Source organism: Pseudorca crassidens, chromosome 12 (assembly GCF_039906515.1).
Source record: "Pseudorca crassidens isolate mPseCra1 chromosome 12, mPseCra1.hap1, whole genome shotgun sequence".
NCBI lineage: Eukaryota > Metazoa > Chordata > Mammalia > Artiodactyla > Delphinidae > Pseudorca > Pseudorca crassidens.
The window spans coordinates 63706407-63732814 of record NC_090307.1 but is presented as its reverse complement, the minus strand read 5'-3'; the positions used below and the strand labels follow the sequence as shown (position 1 = coordinate 63732814).

General features: G+C 49.1%; 2 protein-coding genes across 25 annotated transcripts in view; one reads left to right on the top strand and one right to left on the bottom strand.

The window, feature by feature from the left end:
* The first annotated feature begins 6524 nt into the window (after window positions 1–6524).
* MPPE1 (metallophosphoesterase 1) lies at window positions 6525–25746 on the top strand. Of its 23 annotated transcripts, XR_010933147.1 has the most exons (12): window positions 6525–6735; window positions 7489–7551; window positions 15403–15776; window positions 18251–18359; window positions 19938–20041; window positions 20628–20702; window positions 21304–21487; window positions 21600–21668; window positions 21747–21869; window positions 22468–22608; window positions 23197–23342; window positions 23517–23640. XR_010933147.1 is itself a non-coding variant. In XM_067699747.1 (11 exons), exons 3-11 carry the CDS (start codon window positions 15481–15483, stop codon window positions 25622–25624), a joined length of 1113 nt encoding a protein of 370 aa, XP_067555848.1. In that variant the 5' UTR covers window positions 6525–6735; window positions 7489–7551; window positions 15403–15480; the 3' UTR covers window positions 25625–25746. The 23 variants fall into 23 exon arrangements, 22 of the variants coding, with proteins under 22 accessions (XP_067555848.1, XP_067555843.1, XP_067555833.1 ...); XM_067699747.1 differs by lacking the exons at window positions 23197–23342; window positions 23517–23640 and adding an exon at window positions 25613–25746; XM_067699742.1 differs by lacking the exons at window positions 23197–23342; window positions 23517–23640 and adding an exon at window positions 25555–25686.
* The window catches only part of GNAL (G protein subunit alpha L), a 93873-nt gene continuing 90063 nt past the window's right edge, over window positions 22599–26408 (bottom strand). For both annotated transcript variants that reach the window (XM_067699728.1, XM_067699729.1), the window contains one exon: window positions 22599–26309. In XM_067699728.1, the coding sequence (XP_067555829.1) occupies window positions 26163–26309 (147 nt within the window). In that variant the 3' untranslated portion in view covers window positions 22599–26162. The remainder of the gene's footprint in view (window positions 26310–26408) is intronic.

The following is a 26408-nucleotide window of genomic DNA, read 5'->3' as shown; positions in this document are numbered from 1 at the left end:
AACACCCATTGGAAAACACTACTGTTACATAAATATTCCAAAAATTGTATTAATCAGAAAAAAATCCTACAGTCTTTAGGAAGAAAGAGCTTTGGCCTTTTCTGCAGTTTGAGCAGCTGCATGTCCTTTGCTTTTCGAAACTGTGGCCAGAGGCCTGTCCATTGAGTGTTTGGTGGGGAGGGGGTGTTATGCTCAGAAAAGAAAAGAAGCTGGTGTTTTTTTTACCAGTCCTTAATGAACTAAAATTATAAAATCAAAACCAAATGTTCTTCAAGCTTTATGTTCAGTTTATGAGTCTTGCTAATCTAGTCAATGGCCTGATAATGTCAGCAAGTCCGAAGACAGTTCTGTAATCAATGCTCAGCTTGTATATACATTTGACAGATTAAATTCCCCCAAACAACAGCATTTCTAAACTTGACCAAGTTACGGTAGATAATTCAAGCTGTAATTATGAATGGAGTATCTGCTTCTTTCAAACACTTCCACAGGGCACGTTTATAATCCTTGAGGTCAGATTCCCCCTGCACACGTCCGTGTTCTTATCCACCTGATGCATCAGACTTCCAATCCCAGCAAATCAGGCGCCCTGACCCCATCAAACAGACTAAGAGCAGTTGAAGCAGACATAACACAGCACGTGACTCGAAATCTTGCTGCCACAACTGGATACAAGCCAATGTCTACTCAAGTGTGGGTAATTTCTCCTCTACACCTTTCAGTGTTTTCAAACGTCTTGCAGTTAACATATTACTTTTACATTTAAAATTTCTTTGGAAAGTAAAGTTTTCGTGGCGGGCTGACAGCAAAAGCAGCTGCAGAGAGTTAAAATATCGGTGGATGGGCGGGAAGGGAGGCTGCAGGGGCTGGGGGCTCCACTGTTCACTGGAAATTAGTCATAGACTTGAACTTCCAAACTCTTTCTCTGGAAACTTGTGAAGACAGATGTTTAAGAACTTGATTAATAAAGCTCTACTTTCTGTCCCATATTTGAGGATGATTCCAAAGAAAACATGTTATGTTCCCTGCCTCTTGTCCAGAGATGTAAATGCTTTCCATTCTGCTGTGTGCTCGCTCGTTGAAAAACGCACAGCCCAGAGGTCAGAATGTAAGTAACCAGCGAAGCAGCAGAAACATTGATTTATCCCAGTAATCCCTAGTCAACGTTCCCTGTCCTGAGGTTTCCTTCAGAATTGGTTTATCTTTCATTTGTTACAGCAAAGCTTTCCTCATTTATGAGCTCTTCACCAATTATCCTACCAGATAACAATACTTTCAGATGTCCTAATTCTTAGTACTTTGTTGTCCTTTGTGACTTAATTTAAAACTCTGTCTTGGAAGAATTCTTAACTTTTTCAGAGCCCCAGATGATGTGAATGAAACAGTATTATCGGTGAGGTCAGTGCGTGTTTTTAAACAGTTTAACATGAGAAACAAATGTAAAAGCCTCCAGATTTTGTCTTCCCTACTCAGCTTCCCCTGGAATTCTGCTGAACGATTTATTTCCTAACCCAAACTTACCTGGTTAGGGGCTACTGTTTTGACCATCACGTGAAGAGGAAACCTATTTTGACACTAAATGGAGCCCAGGGTGCGAAGTCTCATTCGGCAGAGGGCAGCTCGCGCCATCTGCTGGGGACATTAATAGTCCTTCCATCCTGTCATGAAGTAATTGGCTGCAAGCTAGTTAGTTCACGACCTGATCGCCTTTACTACTTCTGACGGACAATTTTTTTTTTTCTGACCGACAATTATTTGCCTTGAGACCCTCTGTCTTTTAGATTATGTTTCAGGGAAAAGCAAAGTATAGTTGACCCTAGAGATAAAAATAATTTAAACCAAAACATGCAGTTATCCCAGCCATTATCTGCTCTTACCCTAAAGGATGCTCTAGGAAGGGCTAAGATAACAGGTGTAGTTTGAAAATAGCGGATTTCTTTAGGCTGATCACAGTGGGGGTGGGTGTGGGTGTGTGTGCGCGCACGTGTTCCCACCAGAATGATGTCCCTCCCTCCCTTTTCTCCTTCCTCCATTTCTTTCTTTTTTTTTTCAGTTTTCTGTCTCTCAGTTCTTTCCCTTTTCCCTTCCTTTAATCCTTCCACTCTTACTCCTCCTTCTCCTCCTTTCTTTTCCTTCTCCTCCCCCTCCTCCTCCTCTCTCTGTCTGTCTGTCTTTCCCTCTCCTTTTCTAATTAACAAAAACCATTTCTGGAGAATCTGATGTGTGTCCAGAAGAAAGAGCATGAGTGAAACAGCTCTACGAATATCCTTCTGTTGGCAAACTCCCCACCTCCAGTCGTGGCAGAGGACGGTGATGTGCTCTGAGGAAAGACATCTGCCCGGGAACTCAGGGCCCTTGTGGTTCTTGAGTGCTAGGCTGGGAACACCCTGTCACTAGCCTATCTGGTGGGGCCTCTGCAGCCTAGAGGGACAGCAAGGGTGCAGTCTGGGACCTGGCCTTTGGGGTTCAAAACTTGGCCCTGGTCTCGTTGCCCATATCAGTTGTTTCTCTTACCACTATCCAGCCTGCAGAGGTGCTGAGCCCCTGACCTCTCCACTGTCCTGGGAGCACCCCCCTGTGGCGGTGTGGACACTGGCCTTCGCGACCTGGCCTTCCCTGTAGATGCGGGGTCCACTGCTTTCTCGGCTTGGTTCCAACTGGTTGCTCTTCCAAGCTCCATGCAGCTGCTTCAACTGTGGGTACTTTAATCCTTGCTCTCCTCTGCTTGTGACGACAGTGTTTCTACACCGATGGCTCCGGCTAGTTCTACCTGCAGGGATTTAAGAAAATCGCTGTGTCTAATATGAACTGGAAACGCAATGAACCAATCCTAGAAGCTCTGGGTCTACTTCTGGATTGTTTTGTTTCTCTTTATAAAAGTATAATATACCAAGTTGGATAGATTATAGATAGCTTAAGAGAGAAAAAGTTTCCCTGAATCTCGAAAACATTAAAGAACCAATAATATCCTGAGCAAAAGTCATGAAAGAATTATAATCATTTTTCATCAGGCACTGATAGAATATCCCATATTTACTAATCTGCTTTATCCCCTCTTATACATGCAAGAGTGTTAGAAGGACACTACAAATAATATTGCTACCAATAATGCTTACTGAAAACAAGAATTTGTCTCTGCATTTGTGTTCTCCATTCTTCCGCCATTAAAAAAAAAAGCTGTACATCTATCTTGTCAGAGTGTATAGCTATTACATACCACTCTCTCTCTTAACCCTAACTTGGTCTTAGTTCAAATGACACTGTGACTTTGATGTTCACCTCCGGTCTTTACAGCAATGTCTCTCCCTAGTCATTCTGATGGTCTGAAGATTGTTTTCTGGGAGAAATCACAGGAACTGAATTCTCTGAATTCCTGCATGTTGATAACAGTGGTCTATGACCTTAATACTTGAAATTCATGGCTCACATTTTCTTTCCTTACAAAATCTTAAGTACATGTACTTTGGTCTCTTGTGGCATAAAGCACACTGTCAGAGTTTGATGATAACCTAAATCCTATTCCCTCACTTGCTGTTTTTGCCTGGATGCCCAAAGATATTTTTTCATTTTTATTGAGAACCCAATAATTTTACTAGAATATGTCTTGGTGATGAACATTCTGAATTCATAGCCTCAGGTACGTAGTGTTTGCCTTCGATATGTTTCAAGTATGCCTATTTTTAATTTCAGGAACGTTTCCTTGAATTGCAGGTTTTAGAACTGTTCTCTCACGTTGCTTTTATCTTCTGGGACTCCTGTTATCTGTTGGTTGCTCTTGGCTGTCCTCAATATTTGTCAGCCTCTCTTACACTCATTTGTCTTTCTTCATTTTTTTTAAATTTATAAAGATTTTCTCCTTTTCACTTTCCATTTCTCTTAAGGTGCTGTTTGTTAAGTTCCTTTCATTCCTTTAGTTCAGTCTTTATTTCTTAATTTTTTCTTTTATTTCTAATTTCTCCTGATTCTGATTTACATTGTCTCTCATTCTCTGAATGTCTTTAGTTTGTTCTGAAATAGTAGGTGACAGTTTTGGTCTGTTTTGTGGGTATGTTTCTGTGGCATGCTTTCATCGTCTTCAGGAATGTTATACTATTTGTTGTTCTCTTTTTTCTGATGATAACTTTGCTAACTTTTGACCTCACTTCTTCCCTAATGCTCATTCCTGAATTTACTTCTGAACATCCAAAAGGAGCAGCGTTCAGAGAGCTTTCGCAACACCTTCTGTTGCTGTCATCGGCGGGCTAACGTGTGAGAGCTTGCCTTCTGCAATTCCCTCTTTCCCAGTTTTATCTGCACTTCTTTCCTCCATGTCTCTCGTCCATGTCCTGAAAATTCTCATCCCACCCTGGGAGTCCCCCTCCATGTGGGGTCTTCTTCCAGAAGAAGAATTTCTCCAGCCCCTCAGGCCCATCCGTGGGCCCCTTGCTGCTGGACGAAGAAAAATCCTTCCTGTTTTCAGCTGCTCTCCTCTCCATGCTTCCTGCGGAACCTGATGCTATTTGGGGTTCCCTGTCATCAGGTCCATTAGATTCTTTACTGTTCCTGTTTCTACCTGCATCTACACTGATGTCACCCGGTCTTGTAGTGATCTCTGGTTCATCCTCACTCCCCTGACATTTGGGGGGTTTGTGGGAATAACTCGTCAGATCGTTTTGCCCTAAGCATCGTCTATGGGTTTTGGATCTGGTACCTACTCACTCAGTTCACAGCACCTAATGGATAAATGGCCCTTTAACCTTCAACACATCTGTGAAGTCTCTTTTGCCACGTAAGGAAACCTGTTCACAGGTTGGGAGACGTGGAATGGACATCTTTGGGGGCCATTATTCTGCCAAACACTGTGCCATACACCCATCTCCTTGCTTCAGCATTAGCAACATTTTGCCAATAGCGGTTATTCTCCTATTTCCCTACCGTAAAATTTTTTTCTGGAGTATTAAAGAAAATTCCAGAAATCATATAATTTACCTATAAGTATTTTAGTATGATTCTCTAATCTTAAAAAACTACAGGGGAATTCCCTGGTGGTCCAGTAGTTAGGACTCCAAGCTTCCACTGCAGGGGGCATGGGTTTGATCCCTGGTTGGGGAATTAAGATCCCACATGCCACGTGGGGCAGCCAAACAAAACAAAAAACCCAAAACCAACCAACCCACCAACCAAACAAAAAACCCCAAGAGCATTATCATAGCAAAATTACCAATAACTCTTTAGTATCACCTAACATTCATTCCATGTCCAAGTTTCCCAATCTTTTAAAAAGTGTTTTTGGTGTTTTTTTTGAAGTTAGTTTGTCCCAATCATGACCCAACCCAGGCCAGGAACTGCATTTGGCTGCCTTGTTTCCCGTCTGATTTGCAACAACAGATCCTCCTCCTGCCCTCCTCCCTTTTGTCGTGATGCTACTTGTTGAATAAAGAAATTGGGTCATTTGGTCTGTAGACTCCCCACATTCTGGGTTCGGCTGACCGCCTCCTGCTGGTGTAGCATAACATGTTCCTTTGGTCCCTGTATTTCCTTAAGCTTGTAGTTCTAGGCGTAACCGGATTTCATTTTTTTTCCTTTACTTTTCCGGTTAGTGAGAATACTTTGGAGGTGATGCTTACCTCCTGTTGCATCATATCACTGTTCATACAGAGTCCAGTTGTGCCGGTTTTGGTGATGTTAAAATTGTTTATCTGGGCATATTTGAAAATATTCAAATATTTTAATTAATAATAATAATTACCACTTACTGCTTACTTACATATACCAGGAATTTTGCTAATTGTTTTCTATGCGACTTCTTATATTACATCTCAGTACATTCACTGTACTCATAGATTTGAAAAACGGACCGGACTTGGTTGTTTGGAAGACTCTGAACCACTGCTCCGAGCTTCAGTTTGTTTTTTTGACATAGTGATTCTTGCTTTTGATATACGTGGTTATTTTGAGGATTATTTGAAGCAATGATATGAAAGCATATTGAAAAGTAGAACACGCCCTGCTATAGTGTTATAAAAAATTTTTTTAAAGAAAATCCAAAATAAACAGTTACTGTGATGTCTGTCTCACTTATTCCGCACCCGTTTCTTGAAGGCGCTAAGCCAGGCCCCGCAGAAGAGGATGAAAGAGGCCCGGTGCCGGCGCGTAGCAGCCGGAGAGGCGGGGACGCAGGTGAGCGGCCGCACAGCCACCCTCCGCGGGAGCCCGGGGAAGGGCCCAGAGCCGGCCCGGCGCCGTGCGCCTCGCCGTGCGCGCCCCTGCCCAGCGCCCCTACCGTCTCCAGCCACAGGCGCCCCCGCCCAGCGCCCCGTGTGCGTCCCCTCCCCGCGCCCCACCCAGGCCCGCGCCCTGCCCCAGTGCCCCGGCCCCCGCCTCCAGTGCGCCGGCCCCCGCCTCCAGTGTGCCCCGCCCCTCCGCCTGCGCGCCCCGCCCCCAGCCCCTGCACCTCTACGCCCCACTCCCCGCCCCCAGTGCGCCCCGCCCCTGCGCTTCCACTCCGGAGCCTCTACGCCCCGCCCCCCGCGCCCCAACGGCGCTCGGGCCCCGCCCCACGCGCTCGTCGCCCGCAGCCCGCTGGGTCCGCTGCGGAGCAAGCGTCGCGCCGCTGGCAGGTTCGGGACGTCCGGCGCACTGAGACTGGTGCGGGAACGCACGGGGCGCGCCTTGCGGACCGGCGGTGGGAGTCCGCGGCCAGAGGCCGGCGCGGGTCTGGGCCTCCGGGACAGGAGCAGGCGGCTGCGCAGGCAGGTGGGGGCCAGGCAGCTGGGCTCCGTGTCACCTTCGCGCTGAGGCGTCGGTGCTTCCGTTCGTTGCTGTTACCGGCCCTGCGAGCTGCAGCCCCCTTGCCCTTTTAGGAACGCAGGTTTACCTCTTGAGAAAACCGTATACTGGAAATTATTTATTTGCTGGAAAATTACCATTACCTAAGGCCCATGTATTAAATCGTAGGGGCTGCTCCCTTCCTAGTTTGCTGCTGTAGATTTTTAAAAACCCGTCTTAATTTAAAATGTAATTTAAGATGGAAAATTTAACATGCAAACAGCCACTGATGACATTGTGGTAATAATGAATTTAACATTAGTGGACAAGTATTAAACATGTTTTAATGCTAATTTTTTGGGGGAGGGAAGTTAGCTATTCAGTGATAGCTTTGAAGTTAAAAATCAGTCAATGGATGAAATATTTTGCTCCCAGTGATGGACTGCAGCTACTATTGTTGTGTGTTGGGCCATACAGAGCGATCTTGTATACGTGTTTTATGTGTAAGTATTTATACTACAACTTAAAAGAACTGTTCTTGGCCAGTAACTAATGTCGGTCGTTAGGTCGTTAGCTCTGTGGTGCTCGCTGTCTTTTACTTTCAGCGTGGCTCGGGTTCCTTGTGGGCAGGAGGCAGCAGCCACTGTGCCGTCTAGGAGGTGATGCATTTTCCGCTTTAACGATAGTTAATGAATGAAAGATTATTCTGCCGCAAAGCACACAGTTTGTCTTTTATTTCAGGTAGAGGCGCTCTGATTTTGGGGAGCACAAGCCAACCTTCATACCGGTCTCTGTCATTAAAAGGTGAGAAGATGACCCAGTGATATTCCCCTGAATCCAAGCTCCCAACACTTTTTCTTCTTTTTTTAAATATAAAAGTAGTGAATTTAAATCTAAAAGGAAGCCCTTGTTATAGGACATTGTTAACTTATAGGGTCTTCTGTGTGCGTGTCTTCTTTTTTAAAAAAATTGTGGCAAAACCTACATAACATAAATTTTACCGTTTTTAAATGCACAGTGCAGTGGCATTAAGTACATTGACATTGTTCTGCAACCATCACCACCATCCATTTTCAGAGCTGTTTCCTCTTCCCAAATGGAAACTCAACATCCATTAAATAATAACTCTCCATTACCCCCACCCCAGGCCTTGGCACCCACCATCCCACTTCTGTCTCTATGGAATTGACTTCTGTAGGGCCCTCATATATAAATTTATTTATTTTTGGCTGCGTTGGGTCTTTGTTGCTGCGCACAGGCTTTCTCTAATTGCGTTGAGCGGGGGCTACTCTTCGCTGCGGTGGGTGGGCTTCTTATTGCAGTGGCTTCTTTTGTTGCGGAGCCTGGGCTCTAGGCACGTGGGCTTCAGTAGTTGTGGCATGTGAGCTCAGTAGTTGTGCCTCGTGGGCTCCAGAGCCCAGGCTCAGTAGTTGTGGCACACGGGCTTAGTTGCTCCATGGCATGTGGGATCTTCCCGGACCAGGGCTCAAACCCATGTCCCTTGCACTGGCAGGCAGATTCTTAACCACTGAGCCAGCCACCAGGGAAGTCCAAGGGCCCTCATATAAGTGAGATCGTACAGTATTTGTTGTTGTGTGTCTGGCTTATTTCACTCAGCATACTGTCCTCAGGGTTCATCCATGTTGTGGCCTGTATCAGAATTTCTTTCCTTTTTTAAGGGTTGAATAATATTCCATTGTAATTAGATGTTCATGCAACATTTTGTTTATTCATGATTCATCCATCAGTGGACACTTGGGTTGCTTCCACCTTTTGGCCGTTGTGAAACGTACTGCAGTGAAATTAGTGTACAAATATCTGAGTCTGTTCTTTCAATACGTTTGGGTATGTACCCAGAAGTGGGATTGCTGGATCATATAGTTCTATGTGTAATTTGGGGGGGGAACCACTGTACTGTTTTCCACATTGGCTGCACCATTTTACATTCCCACCAATAGTGCACAAGGATTCCAATTGCTCCACATCCTTGTCAGCACTTGTTATTTTCTGTTTGTTTTGTTTTTGATAATAACCATCCTGTTCCTTTTTTATTTGTTTTGTTTTGAGTGACTTGCATGAGATCACTTGCTGGGAAATAACACACTGGGGTGTGGGCTTCCCCGGCTGTTGGGATCACCCGGGCCCCAGACTTTAGGGGAGACCCCAGGAGCTCCAAGCACTTCTGTGTCCTTCCCTTTTAGAAGAAAGTGTTTACTCCAAAGAGGCTGGGGAAGGCTGTCATCACTTCCTACCAACCAGAGAGCTGCCCGGGCTCTTCCTCTGTTTGAGTCCCACACTGGGGCTGGTGAGAGGATGGTTCTGGGCACGCATTTGCCAGTCTTTACGTTCCTGCCTGGCTCCCACTCAGAGGAGCAGGAACAGCCTCTGTCCTTTTCCCTCTTGTGTCTGTGATGAGGGTAGACTGTTGTGCATTTAAAGAGAGATGATGGACTGAAACAACCACGCTGTGTGTTTGTAATTCTAAAATGCCCGGGAAAATAAATAAAACTAAACGTAAGCCATTAAGTCCACACACATTAATTGAGCACCTACTGTTTGCAGGCACCAAGTGGGCGTGAGAGGGGGGGACATGAAGATAAATGGGCTGGGTTCCTGTGCAGGGAGCCGAGAGCCTAGTGCAGTAGGAAGTATTGTTGATGTCATGGCCAGTGCACACACGCACGTGTACAGAAAAACGGAGCTCAAAGCTTTACTCTGCCTTTCCTCCACAGTGTGCCCTACAGGCTTGTCTTTTCTGTGTTGTTTTATTCTATTTTATTTTTAAAAATTTGGGTCAGAAACCACCAAACTGATTTTATAAACCAGTGATGAGTCTCTTCTAGCTTTTTGAAAAATTCTGGGATAGTAGTGTTATCGAACCAAACTTGGGTCTAATCTACTGACACCAGATTGTGGTGAAGGAAAATGGGGTATTTATTGGAAAGGCGCCAGTACAAGGAGGACAAGTGGCTCCTGCTCTACAACCCCAAACTCCCCATGGTTCTTCAGAGAAAAGTTTTTATAGGCAACATTTGGGGGGAGGGTGCAGGGTGTGTGGCTTTCTTCTGTTTGGTGGGTGGGGAGGTAGCAGGGTGGGGCTCCAGGGATCTTGTGCTCAGCCTGAAGTTGCCTTCCTCCACCTGTGTGGGAGCCTTAGTTCTGCAAAAGAGCTCAAAGTCATTATTGCGTCTTGAGGACCCTGCCCCAAGGCTGCACTATTGTTTCTAGACTGTTACTTCCTTGTCTCTGCATTCCTTCCCTTTCCTGATTAGTAACTGTTTGAATCTGCCCTTTGGGACTCAGGAAAGGTCAAGGAGGTTGAGTGAAGCCTGTTTCCTACAAACGAGAAACGGGGCACACAGAAAGGCCTTGTACCGGAGTGGGCCCCATAGGGTCCTGCTCCATTTCAGTAGATGTTACTGAGCTGTTTTTATACTGTTGTCGTCTGTGTTGTCAGGAATAAGAAGTGTGTGTGTAGTAGAAATCAAAATACCAAGATTCAGCCCTGTAGGGGTCAGCAGGGCCTCTTACATGTAGATAAGCCAGGAGGGGTCCTAGACCTGTGAGTCTGCCCCTTCATCCGAGGCCACACTGAGCTGTGTCGGGAGCCTGTATGGCTTTCCTGCTGGGTTAAATTTTTTTTTTTTTTTTTTTGCGGTACGCAGGCCTCTCACTGCTGTGGCCTCTCCCTTTGCGGAGCACAGGCTCTGGACGCGCAGGCTCAGCGGCCATGGCTCACGCGCCCAGCCGCTCCGCGGCATGTGGGATCCTCCCGGACCGGGGCACAAACCCGTGTCCCCTGCATCGGCAGGCGGACTCTCAACCACTGCACCACCAGGGAAGCCCTGATGGGTTAAATTTGTTGAGCTTAATAAAACTGACAAATTGAACTTGGGGAGTGAAAACAATAACATTTTATTAATTTTGCCTTTTGAGCCCAAACCGCTAACGCAGAGGAAAGCTTCTAATATGGACAGAATTATTCATCATTAATCCCAAGAAGACAACACACAGAATATAGTCTTTATCATAACCTCCCACTTCCTCCTCTTACAGGCTGGTGATACAGATGGATAAACACATCTTTTTCGTGTGTTTATTGATCAGGCAGGAGGGGACAGTGGCATCTGCGCCTGGGAGGGACCAGACCCCCTGTCGCTTAGTCTAGGAAAGGACACGTTTTCTCTCCATTCACTTGTGAGAGCCTGGACATGAAAGGGACAGTAGCATTTGGTGGTTCAAGCTGTGGCTGTGTTACCGGAAGGGGAACCCCTTCCAGGGCCCAAGGGTGGGGTCTTTAATACTCAGAAATGAATTGTCCAAGGAGACACATGTACTGATGAAGCAGAAGACTTGACTTTAGTGGGAAGGGGCACCCAGGTGGAGAGCAGCAGGGTAAGGGAACCCAGGAGACCTGCTCTGCCACATGCTTGTAGTCTCAGGGTTTATGGTAATGGGTTTAGCTCCCCAGGTCCTCTATGGCCAGTCATTTTGCTTGTGCCTGTATTTGGTCCAATTCCTGGCAGTGCAGGCATCTCAGTCAAGATGGTTTCCAGCGTGAGGGTTTCTGAGAGGTTGGCAGGACATATTGTACACTGGCATCTCCTGCCTTCTTTTGGGCTCTCCCTAATTCTTCTGGCTGTTGGTAGCTTGTTTGTCAGTCTGTGTTCCTTATCAGGACCTCCTGTTGTAAGATAAATCATGCAAGCGGTCATTATCCTCCCTGGGCAGGGCGGGCGGTTTCAGTCAGTGGTTCCCTAACAGCTGTGGGAATCTTAAGTCACTGGTTTTTATTATGGTTGAGATAAAACATAAGGTTTACTTTTAGTGAGGCAAGGGTCTGGGGGCTTCAGGTGTGAAGCGTTAGAAGCACCACGTAGTGAATGAATGGAGAAGCAGGGTCAGCCTGGCGGCCATGGCTCCCAGACCCTCCGGTCACTGGCCCTCCTTCCCTGGACCTGCTGGGTTCCACTGACCGAGCCTGCGGGAATCCCTCAGGGTGTGAGCTTGACGCTAATCTTGTCCTGAGTAGCCTGCCTCATAGGGATGAAATATAATTCATATTTTATGGTAAGGCGAGAAAACCTTAGATACAAAATTTTTCTCTGCCCATTTGGGCCTCATCCCCCATTTAGTGTGTGCTGTGCACCTGCACTGACCAGCCCTCCTAACTTAGAGAGGGCCTTCCTTCTTCATCTCATCAAGGGTCACAGCTCCTTATGGGGTGACCTTCCTTCTTCAACTTGTAAGGGACCGTGACGGCCCACCACTCACTGCTTGTACATGCAGGTCTGGATTGTGTAAACTGTCAGTGATACATTTGATGTGTGACTCTTTGTCTCAGAAACAAAAGAGCATCTCCCAGGTTGGCTTGAATAAAATTTTCCATTTTTTCCTTAGATCGACTGTTGGTTAATTTTACTGTCAACAATAGAAAGACTTACTTTAAAAAAAAAAAAAAGCACTTTTGTGAACATTTCTGTTAATCTCCACGGGTGCAGTGGGGGCAGGTGCTGTGACCCCGCGAGGCCCAGGGAGGGTCGGGGACTTGCTGAGGTCCCCCAGCAGAGCTGCGGTCGATTCTCACAGATCTGACGGAGGATGCAACACCGGAAGAAGAGCCAGGGCTGCTCCGTCTCGCTCTTCCCTGCCCCGCCGGCCGCAGGGTAGTGATTGGTTGCCCATGGCTGCAGGTTCCCTCGAGCCGGGCCCGGAAGTGAGCAGCAGCCAGGTCCCTGAGGCCGGCCGCAGGCTAGCAGCCAGCAGAGGGCCGTAGAAAGCAGCCGTGGTGGAAGTGACGTCTGGGCCCCTGGCGTGGGGCTCAGAGCCACGCCTGGCCTGGTTCCCCCACCGTGTCAGCCCTAAACACTGCCTTCACTTCAGAAGGTCAAGGGGGTGGGCTGTGGCCATGACGTTGCAGACAGCGTTAGGAACACGACTGATGGATGGTACAGTGAGTTTTGGAAAGAGGAAGAAAAGCAGTTTCCAAGCTTTGAGAAAAAGGAACTCTGTTTGAAAGATTTGGTGTAAGAAGCTGTCAAATATGGTTTTCACTCTGATGGTGAGTTCTATTTTTTTTAATGATCACATTATACCAGGTTCACGTGGTATTGGGGTTTTCTCCAGAAAATGTGTCTCAACAGCCTCTGGCTGGCCTGCTGCCCCCCTTCTTTCCTTTCTTCCCCTTCCCCCCCCCTTCCTTCTAAGTCCTGTGGTTTGTTTGTTTATGGCAGAAAGAACACGGAAGCCTGAGGAAGGGCCAGGGCTCGGCTTGTGCCCTCTGACCCGTTTGCCTGGGCCCTTATCTAAGCTGACAGCTGTGGGGCATAGGGCGGGCTGGGAGGGGTCCCCCATGCCCACGGTGCAAACCCACCGTGTCTCTTCTTGTCCTCGTGCTCTTGTGTCCTCCCCCCGGGGTGTGACCTCCCTGTGCTCCCAGGTCTCTGTCACCATGCCGTGGGGAACAAGGTTCTCTGATGGAGCAGTGGGTGTGGAGGAGCCATTTAACTTTGTCCTTAGGGTTTTCTCTTGGGAAACTGGGACCCACAGAGCAAAGGCTGCTGACGGAAGGCTCCAGACCAGCCCCAGGGCTGGGGCTCCCTCCCTCTCATCCTCGTGGTTGGGGACATTAGGGTCTAGCAAGTTTCAGCTGCTGTTTTGGCCTTGGCTTTTAGGATTTTAGGAGATTCTAGGACTTTGAAAGGAAATGGGACAGTGAGTGCAAGTGGTTTTGGTCCATTTGAATGAGTCCAGGCTGAGGCTGATGGTGTTGAGAGGGTTCGTTACTCCTTCGAGTCCCTTCGCTTTTCCCTCTTTTATCAGCGAGCAGAGAGTCCGTGCCCCGAGTCACACTGACGGTTGTCCACACCCGAGGTGTGACCGTGACGAGTGCATGGCAGCAAAAAGGACTTGCTCCTCCTCCTCGTGCCATCCGAGGAAGCGCTGGCCATGTGGGCAGAGGTTCACGTCGGGTGACCACACGTCACGAGGCGGCGCTACCACCCTCAGAGCCACTCTGCACTCTCCTTAGAGAAAACAGGTGGGGAGGACAGTCCAGGTCAGAGGGGAAGGGCTGGCTCCCATCACTGACGGCCCAGACCTGGGGGTAAAGCTGTCGTGTGTCGTGCGTTGTGCGTCTTCCGTGATCCCAGGTCACATGCGCGGCTGCCTGTGACCTCTGTGTCCCAAGGGACGTGTTTAAAATCTAGCCTTTGAGCCCTGCTCCCTCTCCCATCGGGTACTTACTATAAACAATGCGGTTCGCGGGCAGACATGGGACAGGATGGGGAGGTGGGAAGCACCTGCCCGTCATTTCCTCGTTTCTAAAAAGCCGCCTGTGGAGGTGAGTCCTGAGCAGTGCAGCCCCACAGCCGTCAGCATGATTTCAGTCGTCGCAAGCCGGCTTCCTCATTGATCTGTTTCTGGTATTTTCAACACTGGGTTGTGTTTTAAGCTTTTGTTTAATGGCTCAGCATACACGTTTGCCCGTGTTTGTTTTTAGGTGAGGTTTTGCTGTTTTTCCACGTCTTAGGAGTTGCGTGTTATAAACCCCACTGTGGAGTAGGCTGGGCTTGTACAGGTGCAGGTGCGAACATTCTGGAAGCCGGACTTTGCGGCGATTGTTTTAAGCCCTAAAAGAATGAGTGTCCTTGTCCCTTTGGTTGTCAACCATATGAAGGTTCCTAGATCCATCCTAGAAAATCACCCCCCTGGAAAGGACTCTGTATTTATTGGCTCAGTTAAGATCCATGGTGGGTGTCTCCACAGCTCCCCCTGCCTTCTGGGGCTTCTCCCGAGTCTGAGCTCTCTGTGGCCTCCAGGTCACCGCCTGTTGTAGAATCCTGGTCTTGAGCACTAGTGGAGGAACCTAAAGTGGAAGGCCACCTCTCAAAACCCACCTCAGGCCACTCTTTCATCAACATTCTCGTCAGATGTGTCAAAAATGGATGCAAAGTTCATCTATGATTCAGATGAACCCGTGAACATTTGAAAGGTTCCCGAAGAGGGACAACCGCACATAAACGTCTTATAAAGGAAGGCCATCTAGAGTTTAAGGCTGATGTGCAGGTGAAAACCCATGTTTGTGGGAATGTGTGTAACCCACGCGGTGTTCATGGCTGTGGCTGCATCAGACCCCAACCCTGAGCCAGCGAGGAAACACCTTGTCTGTGAATGTCTACTTCTTCTGTGGAAGAGCCGTGTAGAAAAGTGGAGAATTCACACCAAAGGCAACACTGTTACATGGGGCTACGGCCTGTTGATTTTTGAGGAGGTAGGTGGGCATCCTTTTGGGAGCCAACTGGCACCTGTTTGCTAATTGTTGACTTTTCCTGTTATGTCTTGCACCTTAAACATCCTTCCCTAGACTCCCTCCATCTCATGATTTCTAAAGTAGTAAAAAAACTTTGTCATCTTGGTGGGAAGATCATTCTAGTAGCGCTATCCTGTCATGTGGAGGTGTAGAGACCGCCTAGGAAGCCACTGTTTTCCCTTATCTGTAAGTCCTGTGGTGGGTCGTCCTGGTGAAAGTACAGGACAGTCCTGTTTATCTGGGAAGGTGATAGGGTTCTGGAACTTGCTAGTTCTTAATGGAGGGCTAGTGACAGTGGCTTGTTAAGGGACACACATCACCCGGTCCTCTTCCTTTCCCTGCAGGTACTCGGCTAAGACACCAGCGCCAGCTGCCCCTGGCCAGGAGTCTAGTTTCCTTGGGGGAAGTCTCGTGGATTTGACATGGCTGCAGAGGACACGGCCTCGACCCGGCTGGGGGCCGGGAGGCAGCACCTCCGTCCACTGAAGAGGAGGGGCTTGGTGCTGCTGAGACTCACTGCCATCGTCTTTGCTGTGCTTGTCTTTTGTGAATTTCTAATCTATTACCTAGTGATCTTCCGGTGCAGTTGGCCTGCGGTGAAAACTCCCGCGGATGCGGGTGGACTCGGGACCCCTGAGACTGTGCTCAGGGCCATGTTCTTGGCTGACACCCACCTGCTCGGGGCTGTGAGAGGCCACTGGCTGGACAAATTACGGAGGTAGGGGCTGGACAAATTACGGAGGGTTTTCTGTGGGTCCGTAGGCTGGAGGCTTGTCGGCCTCTCCCCACGGGTTGGGCCTCACGGCTTCACGGACGCGTTCGTTATTTTCTCCTCAAAGAAGGACGTTTGGGGCATTTGGCTTTTCCTTTAACTTACTATTCACTGAGTGTCTGTTACGTACAAGGACCCAGGATTGTGAGTCGGGTGTGGGTCTGGGTCCTGTGGCTCTGAAATAGTTATCAGGCCTCTGAGCTCCTTTGTCTCCCTGTCTGCAAGTGGATTCATACGGGAAACCTCACAGGCCGTGTGGACGAGGTCCGCGGAGGGGTCTTCCTCTCCCCCTCACCTCTCTGGTGTGAAATTTTGAGCCCTTGGGTTTGCCCCTCTGGGAGACTGGAGGAGGAGCAGATTGTGGTTGTTTCCCTGGGGACAGCTTAGACCTGCTTGGCTTAGTTTGTTTTCTCATTGGAAGGCTTTTTAAAATGTTATTTAAAAAATTTTTTTAAAAATTAATTATTTTTGGTTGCGCTGGGTCTTAGTTGTGGCAGGTGGGTTCCTTAGTTGCAGCTCGTGGGCTCCTTTAGTTGCAACATGTGTGCTCCTTAGTTGCGGCTCGTGGCCTCCTTAGTTGTGGCTCACCAGCTCCTTAGTTGCGGCTCACAGGCTCCTTAGTTGTGGCATGTGAACTCTTAGTTGCGGCATGCATGTGGGATCTAGTTCCCTGACCAGGGATCAAACCCGCGTCCCCTGCATTGGGAGGCGGATTCTTAACCATTGCGCCACCAGGGAAGTTCCTAAAAATGTTATTTTTAACTGTGGTAAAATGCAAATAATGTAAAACTTACCATCTTAACCATTTTTAAGTGCACAGCTTGGTGGCATTAAGCACATTCACAGCACTGTCCACCTGTCACCCCATCCATGCCCAGAACCTCATCATCTTCCCCAGCTGAGACACTGTCCCCACTGAACACTGACTTCCCCTTCCCTCCCCCAGGCCCTGATCCCCCACCATCTACTTCTGTCTCCAGCAACTTGACTGCTCTGTGTCCCTCAGTAAGTGGGTCCCACAGTGAGTGTTTGTCCTTTTGTGTCTGACTTGATTCACTGAGTGGAACGTCCTCCAGGTCCATCTGTGTGGTGGCAGGTAGCAGGATCTCCTTCCTTTTTGAGGCTGAGTTTTACTCTGCTGTCTAGACGGACCACATTCTGTTTATTTGTCATCTGTTCCTGGACACTGGGTTGCTTCCACCCTTTGGCCTTTGTGCTTGATGGCATGAAGGCAATTCCTGGCTTGGTGGCCCTGTCCCTGGCACCTTTTCGTCACCATGGCTTCATTTGTGCCTCCTTGGACAGGCCTTTACTCCTGTAGGTGGGAATGTCCTCCAGTGCTTGGGATGTCCCCAGGGTGGGCGAAGGAGGCGGGATGGACGGCGGGGCTGCTGTACCTTCTTCCTCAGAGTTTTAAACCCCAGGAGGCATGAGCTAGACCAGGGCTAGGGTGAGGCCCAGGTTCTCTGTTTGGGCCTCACCTAGGGAGCCTTGTTTATGAGCAGTCCCACAAGCAGCCTGCTGTGTCCTCCTTCTGCTGCTTCTACACGCTTTCCTCGCCAGGGTGAATAACAGTAAATCAGGGCAAACCAAGGTGTGTATTTGTGAGGCGTTCTGGATGAAGCAGTGGCCACGCAGAGAGGTTTCTTGGCCTCAGTCTCCCCTGACGGACAGTTACCGTCCCCTCTATTGTGCACCAGACGTAACGCCCGCTTTGGGAGGGGAGAGGAGCTGGGATCACAGGACAGTGGTGGAGTCGGAGTTGGCCAGGGAGCTGGAGGCGGGGCAGGCGCTGCCGATTTGAAGCCCCACCAGTGTGGGCACCGTGCCCGCTCGCTTCATCCAGTGACTATCCGTGAAAGCAGGTTTCATTGTCTCGTTGACCACAGAGAAACCAGGAATCAAAGGCAGTACGCAGCGTTGGCGAGGCGACCACGGGTTGCTGGGGGGCGCTGTGTTGGGCTGTGGCCTGATGGGCTGCAGACCCGAGGCTCTGAGCGATCATCTTCCTCCGGGAGTTCTGATGCTGGGCTGTGTCTCTCGTCTCCCCCAATAAGCCCTGTGCTGCATCTCCTCTGTGTGTCCATTGGCATTGGCATCTTTGGAAGCCGCATCCAGGCCTCCCAGGCCCCTGGGCTCTGGTGAAGGAGGGACAGCTTCACGTGCAGGGTGGGGCTGGTCTGAGGGTCCCATCCAGGGAGGCAGTCCCTGCGGTGGTGGGAGGGGCAGCCTGATGGTCCCCTGGTGCCTTTGCCCCCTCAGTGAAGCAGGTGGGGACCCTGGCTCTTCCAAGCAAGGGGGGCCATGGAAGAAGGAGCGGGGACCTTTTAGTTCACATTTTAAATGGCCTGTCAGACCGTCCGCTGGATGTAGCTCTGCCCGAGAAGTGGATTGACCCTTCCTTTTCTCTTGGCCTCCAGGGAGTGGCAGATGGAGCGAGCCTTCCAGACGGCACTGTGGCTGCTGCAGCCTGAAGTCATCTTCATCCTGGGAGACGTCTTTGACGAAGGGAAGTGGAGCTCCTCCCAGGTGGGACCCTGCAACCCTGGCACCCTGGTCCTGTGCTGAGGTCCAGCATAGGAAGCCCAGGGAGTCGTGGAGCCCTGGCCGTGGGTCGGAGGTTCCAGCATGAACAGTGTGTGGCCTGTCCTGAGGTCTTTGGGCTCTGTGTCAATGACAGTTGTGAGTTAGGTCGGCTCATCTTAGGTTTGCCTGTGTAGGAGACACCTGGGTTAGCCAGACGCTTCCCACGAAGCTCTCGGAAGGGGAAAAGTAAGCAAGAGGGAAGCGTTTCAGTTGTCCCCGGAGTTACAGAGTACATGCTGAAACGTAGCTTGACTTTAGGCTCTTAAAATAGAACGGCTACATCATGAGATTGTGCTATGTACAGGTTACTTGCTTTCCTCTCATTTTCCTTCCTCTGAGGAAGGTGGGGAGAGCCAGGCCCTGGTGGGAGTTTCCTTTGCCCTCGGGCCCGAGACCGGGTGATGTGAACCTTTCCACAAACCAGAGAGAAAGGCCCTTCTCACCTTGGCTGTCAGAATGCTTTGCCTACTACATTCCTGGGATTAATGGGAAAAAAAAAAAAAAGCTGTTCTCGCTGCTTAGTTAAAAATGTTCTGTCACTAATGGTTTTGGAAGATTTTTTTTTTTTGGCTGCGCCGTGCAGCATGTGGGATCTTAGTTCCCCAACCAGAGATCGAACCCGCGCCCCCTGCATTGGGAGTGCAGTCTTAACCAACTGGACCACCAGGGAAGTCCCCTGGAAGGTATTTTAAAAAATTCATTGAAATTTCGCAGGACGGTCCTAAGCTGTACAAAGAAAGTCTTGGTCCAGGTATGACAGAAACCCAGTGTTCATAGGGTTGCAGTGTTTGTTGTGATCTAGTGCAGAACTAATTATGAAACAATGGAAATGCTGTATGTAAAAAGCAGCTAGTTATAAAATGAGGTTGGATATAGATGTTGGTTTTGCAAGTCAAAGGGAACATTTTATCTTTTTCTAATTTTATGTTATTCTAACCTTAAGTATTATTTGTTAAAGTCTTTGTAAATGTATTGAAGGAATCTCTATCCAGCTTATTTCCCTTGGTTGGGCCAAATTTAAAACTTTTAGGATAAAGTTGACTACTATTCAACTAGGTATTGTCCAGCCTGGAGTGTTTGTCCAGTTTATGATTTTAGGCTTAATAAAAATAAGAACTAAACAAGCATCATTCTCAAGCTTTAACAGTTAAAGTCAGAGAAGTCTCGAGAGAGAAGTCCTCATCCTGGGGGGACACACAGTGTACTTGACGTTTCTGCAGAGCCCGTTCTTAGGACATGCTCAGATCTGCGGGCATCCTCACTCAGCCTGGGGTCTGTGCGTGGCCGTCAGGTGACCTTGAAGTGGTGTATGAAGCAGGTGGTTTGGGGAGATAACACCATTTCATTAAAATTTGGCATCAAATTAAATAGTTAAAATATTAAGTTAGTTTTGGGAAAAGAATGTTAGAAATTCCACACGATGGCTTTATGAACGTCTGATCTGGGCGGGAGTGACCTCCTCACCCTCAAAACAGGGCAGGGAAGGCTCCCGGGCCACAGCGGTGGTGCTTCTCCCCACAGGCCTGGGCGGACGACGTGGGGCGCTTCTGGAAGATCTTCCGACACCCGCCCCATGTGCAGTTGAGGGCCGTGGCTGGTAACCATGACATCGGCTTCCACTACCAGTGAGTGGTCAGAGGAGGCCCCTGCGCACGGCTGTGCCTTCCTGCCTGCCCAGCCTGGGGGGCCTTACCTGTGCGGTCAGGTGGCAGGGCTCCACATGGGCGGGACTGCTGTCCTGCACATCATACGCTTGCCCCACGGCTGATCTGTATGTGCCTTGGAGTGATTCTAACTTGAAACTTACATTTCGTGGCCAGTTTTCTTCCGGGAATCAGAAAACGACGATTTGGGCTTTACTAGCTAATGTTCACACGGTGCTTCTGATGCGCCAGCCTGTTAGAAGCACTGTACTTCTGTACATTTAATCTCTTACTTTACCTAGTATTTTTTATTACTGTACCCACTGTACCAGTGAGGAAGCTGGGGCCCTGGGGACGAAGCCGCTAGCCCCAGGCTCCGGGCCCTGGGCTGGTCAGTGGTGGGGCAGTGGGGGTGGCACCTCGCCCACCTGGGGCCCATGGGAGCTCAGAACGAAGGGTGCTGGTCAGGCCCTCAGGTCCCGGAAGTTACTTTCTGTGTTCATGATCTTCTTAAGATGTCTTAAAATGGCTCGTTCTGAAAACTGTTTCTTTTTACAATTGAACATAGGATGAACACATACAAAATAAAACGATTTGAGAAAGTTTTCAACCCTGAAAGGCTGTTTTCTTGGAAAGGAATTAAGTGAGTATCATCTGGGAATTCTTATGAAGACCCCTAGAACTTGAATTTCCTTAAGAAAGTTTAAACACGATGGTCATGTCCCAGATCATTGGATTAATCGGCTTCTTATCTCTAAATTCTTTAAGTGTCAGGCATCTTCTTCGTGCCCGGTGGACGTGCATGTGGGAGAGGAAGGCATATGTAGTGGGCGTCTCTGACAGTGCACTAGAGGGAAGGGGGCCCAGGGAACCACAGCTGGCCTTGTTGTCAATCCCAGTTTGGGCTCCTCTGGCCCAGCTAGCTCTGCAGCACCCCTACCCGCGCCGGATTTTAGGCTTTGCTCTGTTGTCTTATTTCACGTCATCTCCAAAGGGAGCCAGGGTGTGTGGGTGGGTCTTCGTCTCCCCATTTTACAGCCGAGATCCAGGCATACAAGGTCAGACGCTCAGCATGGCGGTCACCTGGGACCTTTCACACGTTCAGGGTGGAAAAGCCTTTACCGCGTCTTGGACTCGCCCAGAGATGCTGTTTTGTCCTCTTAGCATCGTCTGCACCTGCAGACACAGCACAGCCAGGCTGAGACTTACAGCTGTGCTGGGGTTTCTTCCCCGTGGGTGTGTAGCTTCTGTGTCCCAGGGACACAGTCGCCAGTGGACAGCACAGGTGGCCCATGGCTGATCTCCTGCCCTTGCCTCAGTTTCGTGATGGTTAACAGCGTTGCACTGGAAGGGGACAGCTGTGATATCTGCTCTGGAGCAGAGGCTGAGCTCCTGGAAATCTCTCACCGGCTGAACTGCTCCCGGGAGGTAGGACCCCACACCCTCCCACCCCCAGGGCATGGCCTCCCTGCCTTCCCTCCCCACTGTCCACCGTCCAGTGAAGGCGGGGGTGTGAGTTAAGGGCCTGACCTCTGACCAGCAGGAGCATCGCCCCCAAGAGTGTGGAGACAGGCAGCGGCTGCCGGCCTCGGCCCCCATCCTCCTGCAGGTGAGGGGGTCCCCGCCCGTGTTTGGAGGAAGCGTCCAGGGTCTTATGGTCCCCTGACTCCTCTCTGACCCTGAACAGCACTTCCCGCTTTACCGGAGAAATGACGCCAACTGCTCCGGGGAGGACGCGGCATCCCCCGACGAGAAGTACACCCCCTTCAAGGAGCGCTATGACGCACTCTCCCAGGAGGCCTCGAGGAAGGTTTGCTGCCTCTGGGACGCAGGGACGTTGGGGACACAGGGATGCGGGGTGGGACAGGCAGTGCCTGCACAGCTGTTTCATCCTCCCGCCCCCCCGCCCCCTCCCCAGGAAACCCACTTCTGTTCCCTAAGATCTAGTTAATAACGTTCTCAGCTATTCTTTATTCTGTTTTCCTATCACCACGTATTTGGGAAGGTGAATGACACTTAGAGTTAAGTTTTTAGGGACTTAATTAGAATGTGCTTTCTTAAGTGTGTGTATCTGTATGTATATATTCACACGAATATTGATATACTATATGGTGTATGTAATATGCAAAGCAAGTACATTTATGAAGTAGATTTACAAAAATATTTATAAAGAGAAAATATAATTGAAAATATGAAATCTGGGATGAGAAGAATAGATTCTCCCTAAGAGCCTGAGCTCAACTTTTGGTGGAGTCTAAACAGCCCAAAGGGTTTTCAGGGCCGAGGGAAGCGGGCCCGCCCACCTGCGGGGGCTTCATGGTAGCCACGGGGCAGTGGCCGCGGGGTGGTGTCTGTGGCGGTGGCCCTGGGCCCTGGCTGCACTCTCCCCACCTCTGCTGTCACTGCAGCTGCTGTGGTGGCTCCGGCCGCGCCTGGTCCTCAGTGGCCACACGCACAGCGCCTGCGAGGTCCTGCACGGGGCCGACGTCCTGGAGGTCAGCGTGCCATCTTTCAGTTGGAGGAACAGAAACAACCCCAGTTTCATCATGGTACGTGAACCTTTATTTTCGTCTCAAAGCTTTCATACGTATTTAAATCAACACAGTGATCAACTACTGAATTGCTGCAATCTGTGAAAATACACAGAAGCTGTAAACACCACCCCCAAGGCGTACCAGCAGGAACACCTCTCAGGGGACAGTTGCGGCTGCGCAGGGACACCTCGAGGCGTCTCATCCTGCGTCCCTGCAGTGCCCTTGGGTACCAGCTCTGCCTATTCCGTTTTCTAAGGAAGCAGGGTCATCTTGTGTTATTTTCCAAACACGCCCATTTGTTCTGACAGAAAAATGCTACAGCTCTTGCACGTTTATTAAAGATGTTAATTAGTGATGACCTGAAGCTTCAGCTCCTCTCTTTGACCCATGAGTCCAGCATCCAGGTCACAGTGCTTTCATGTCAGGGGCTTTTACTTCATAACAAGATGGGGAAAACCTCCTGTTTTCAAATTCAAAGTAAATGAACGTTCCCCACTGTCATTCCACATAGCAAAAACATCTACCAAAAAAAAAAAAAAGAAAACAAAAGCCCACTGAGATGCCCCCAGCACACGTATTTCTGGTAACAGTTGCTTATTTCAGCATCAAGTGGCGTGAACAACAGCCGTGTCCTGCTTGTTCCTGGATGCCCACTGATGCTAAGTCTCCAGGCCTCTCTGAACCCCTCTGCCATGTGCCCCCCCGGGTTTTAGAGGAACCCCCCGTGCCAGGGGCTAGATTCAGTGGAGGTCAGCTCCAGGTCGTGTGCACTCGGCACACTGGGACCCAGTGCTTGGGGGCGGGGGGGTGGCTAAAGGCTGTGCCCTCGGTCTCAGGTGCCTCACGCCCAGCGGCTGCCTTTCCTCGGTTGGGTCTGTGGGTTGGCGCTGTCACGGCAGCTAACGGTCTCGCTTACTCTCCAGGGCAGCGTCACGGCCACAGAGTACGCCCTTGCCAAGTGCTACCTGCCCTGCGAGGACATGGTTCTGACCACGTACTGCACGGCGGCCGGGGGCCTTGTGCTCCTCACGTTAGTCCACGCTGGGCTTGTAGCCTCACCTTTTCATTTCGGTTGGAACATGCTCAGAAAATTTAAGACCACGTGAGGAGCAGGAGACGTTCTGCACTTAGTAGTAAGTCCCGAAGCCAACGAAACTGAACTTCGGGCAGTGCTTACGGAGGGCGAGACCAAAGTGGGCCACGGGCACAGCTCGTAGGATCTGGGTTGCTGGTGCAGAGTACTGCAGAATCAATAGTTGATTGTGCTGTTCTCACGCTGTGAAAATGGGACTTGTCTCTACAGCTGGTCTGTCTTCTCGTTTTATCAAATATATGTGTAATCAAAGATTGTGTCTGTACAGTGTGTAAAAGCTATGAATGTCATCACTTGCATGCACTAGACAGCCTTCCTTCCCCAAGACGGAGGGTTAGCTGTTCACAAATGCTGGGTTTGCTTCTGTCCTCCTATGAGTAGTTCTCAAGTTCTTATATTTTATAAAGCTGTATACTTAAAATAAAATACAGATGCTACAAGCAGGAATACATTGTTCTCAAGGCTTTTGTATTTCTGTGCTAAATTAATGGAGTCAGATTTTTATTAATTAATTAATTTTTTTTGGCTGCACCACGCGGCATGCAGGATCTTAGTTCCCTGACCAGGGATCAAACCTGTGCCCCCTGCAGTGGAAGCACAGTCTTGACCACTGTACCGCCAGGGAAGTCCCTGGAATCAGATTTTTAGATGAGTGTAATTTTCTCTCCAGCAGACCAAGTTGTTAAATTTGAATTGAATGCCTGTCAGTGATCAAAAGAAACTTGAAAAATGGACCAGGAAGAGGCTTTTTGTATTTAAAAATAAATATGCCGTGGTAATTTTAAACCGGATAAAATGTATTCTTTTTGTGTTTTTTTCCCTAAGAGTCTGGCTCTTCAATCAGACTTTTAAATAGGAAGTTTAGTTACAGCGGAATTGTTGAATAATAATGCATGTAAAAATATACAATTTCATTTTTTGGGGTGTATGTGTGGGGCTGTAGCTCTTCAGGTTTTCATGTTTTACTTTGAAAATGCAATGGAAACTGAAAATCATTTCCACTTTATATGTCTCAGTTCAACTGACAGTTTTATGAAATAATCAAGGATGACAGGAACAGGAATTTGATGATAATGAAATAAAAAAAAGTGATGGTGCATTGTCTGTAAAGTTGTCATCCTTTATTTCATGGAAGAGCAGTATTTAAATGTGGATGAGTTTACAAAGGATTATAAGATGCTGCTTTATAGAGTAAACTTAAAAATATTAAAGACTAAAAGACGAAATGGAAGTTAATGCAGTAACGCAGGCTAGGCTGCCCCATCTCTGCATTTGTGTCGCTGAAATATAAGCTTGGACAATTTAAAAGATTGTCTTTGAAAACCGCCCTCAAGGCCGTGGATAGACGAGAATGGCTTTCTAGGTCTTGAGCTGGATGTAACTCGTGAGGCTGCATTTGCAAGTCTTTCAAGGTTGAGAAACAGCCATGTATTTTGACTTTGTATTTCAAATAAAGGCTTTGTAATGTTCCTTCTTCAAAAGGCAAATCACATTCTATCCTTTGATTCTCCAAGGCCAGACACAAGCCTGGAACCCTTGTCTTTTTCTCACTCTTCGTTTACGATGAGACCTGTGGTCAAGTTAAGTGGTTCAAAAACTTTGACTAAGGGAATGGGTGACCTTGGAAAAGTCTTTAAATTGCCAGATAATTGAGAAACATGTTTTCTGGAGAGAAAAAAACATCCTTGGTTCCCCGAAAGAAGCTTGTGATGTGGGTGTGGCATTTTGTGACATGTGGATGATTAACGTGTATCATTTATATTTATATAAATTTATATATATATATATATTTATCAAGGAGTATTGTTAAAAAGTACCAACCTGATAAAATACCCTAAACTCTATACACCATTCACTCCCTTTCTCAGAGCAAGCGGCAGTATGATGACAGCTGTTCAGCACAACAGAAACACGTTTCTTTTACAGGGACAGCCATAGTCAAGGCACGGAGATCTACAGGGATTCTCCTTGAGTAGTTATACAAAATAATATTACATTTCGTGGTCTGTACAGTGTAATAAACCAGCAGTAAAACAACAAAAAGAACCTATGAAAGGAGGCCGTTGCCTGAGCAGCGTGAGTCTGGGGACCATCGTGGATGGGACACGTGTGGCCAGAGCGAGGGGCGGGTTTCTGCTGATGTGTGGATGGTCAGAGGGGCTCTGACACAGAGGCTGAGGCCAGCCGCCCCTGGAGACAGGACTGAAGGGGGTTCTGTCCCCACTGCGGCTTGGGGCTCCTCTGAGTCGTGGGCCCATGGGGTCAGAAGGGCGACGCCCCATCACGCTTGGGCCAGTGCGTCTCCCCATCCGCCAAGTTCTCCACGAGTCGGGGCCCCCTCACCCCCACACAGACCGGGGCGGGGTGGTGGGGGCAGAGGTGGCCGGGGGCCCGGAGGTCACGCGAGCCCGCACAATGGACGGGGACTCGCTGCTCTGTGCCGGTGGCCCTGGGGCGCGGGGCGGGGCTGGGGGGCTCACAGGAGCTCGTACTGCTTGAGGTGCATCCGCTGGATGATGTCCCTGCAGTCGTTGAAGACGCGGCGGATGTTCTCTGTGTCCACGGCACACGTGAAGTGCGGGTAGCAGTAGTGCTTGCCGTCGCCCGTGGCCGTGCTGATGCGCTGCGGAGATGCAGCCCGTCAGCTCCGGGGGACCGAGGGCCGGGGGTGGGGGCGTCTGTGTCAGGGCTGAGCCCCCCATTTCTCACTTTTTATGTAAGC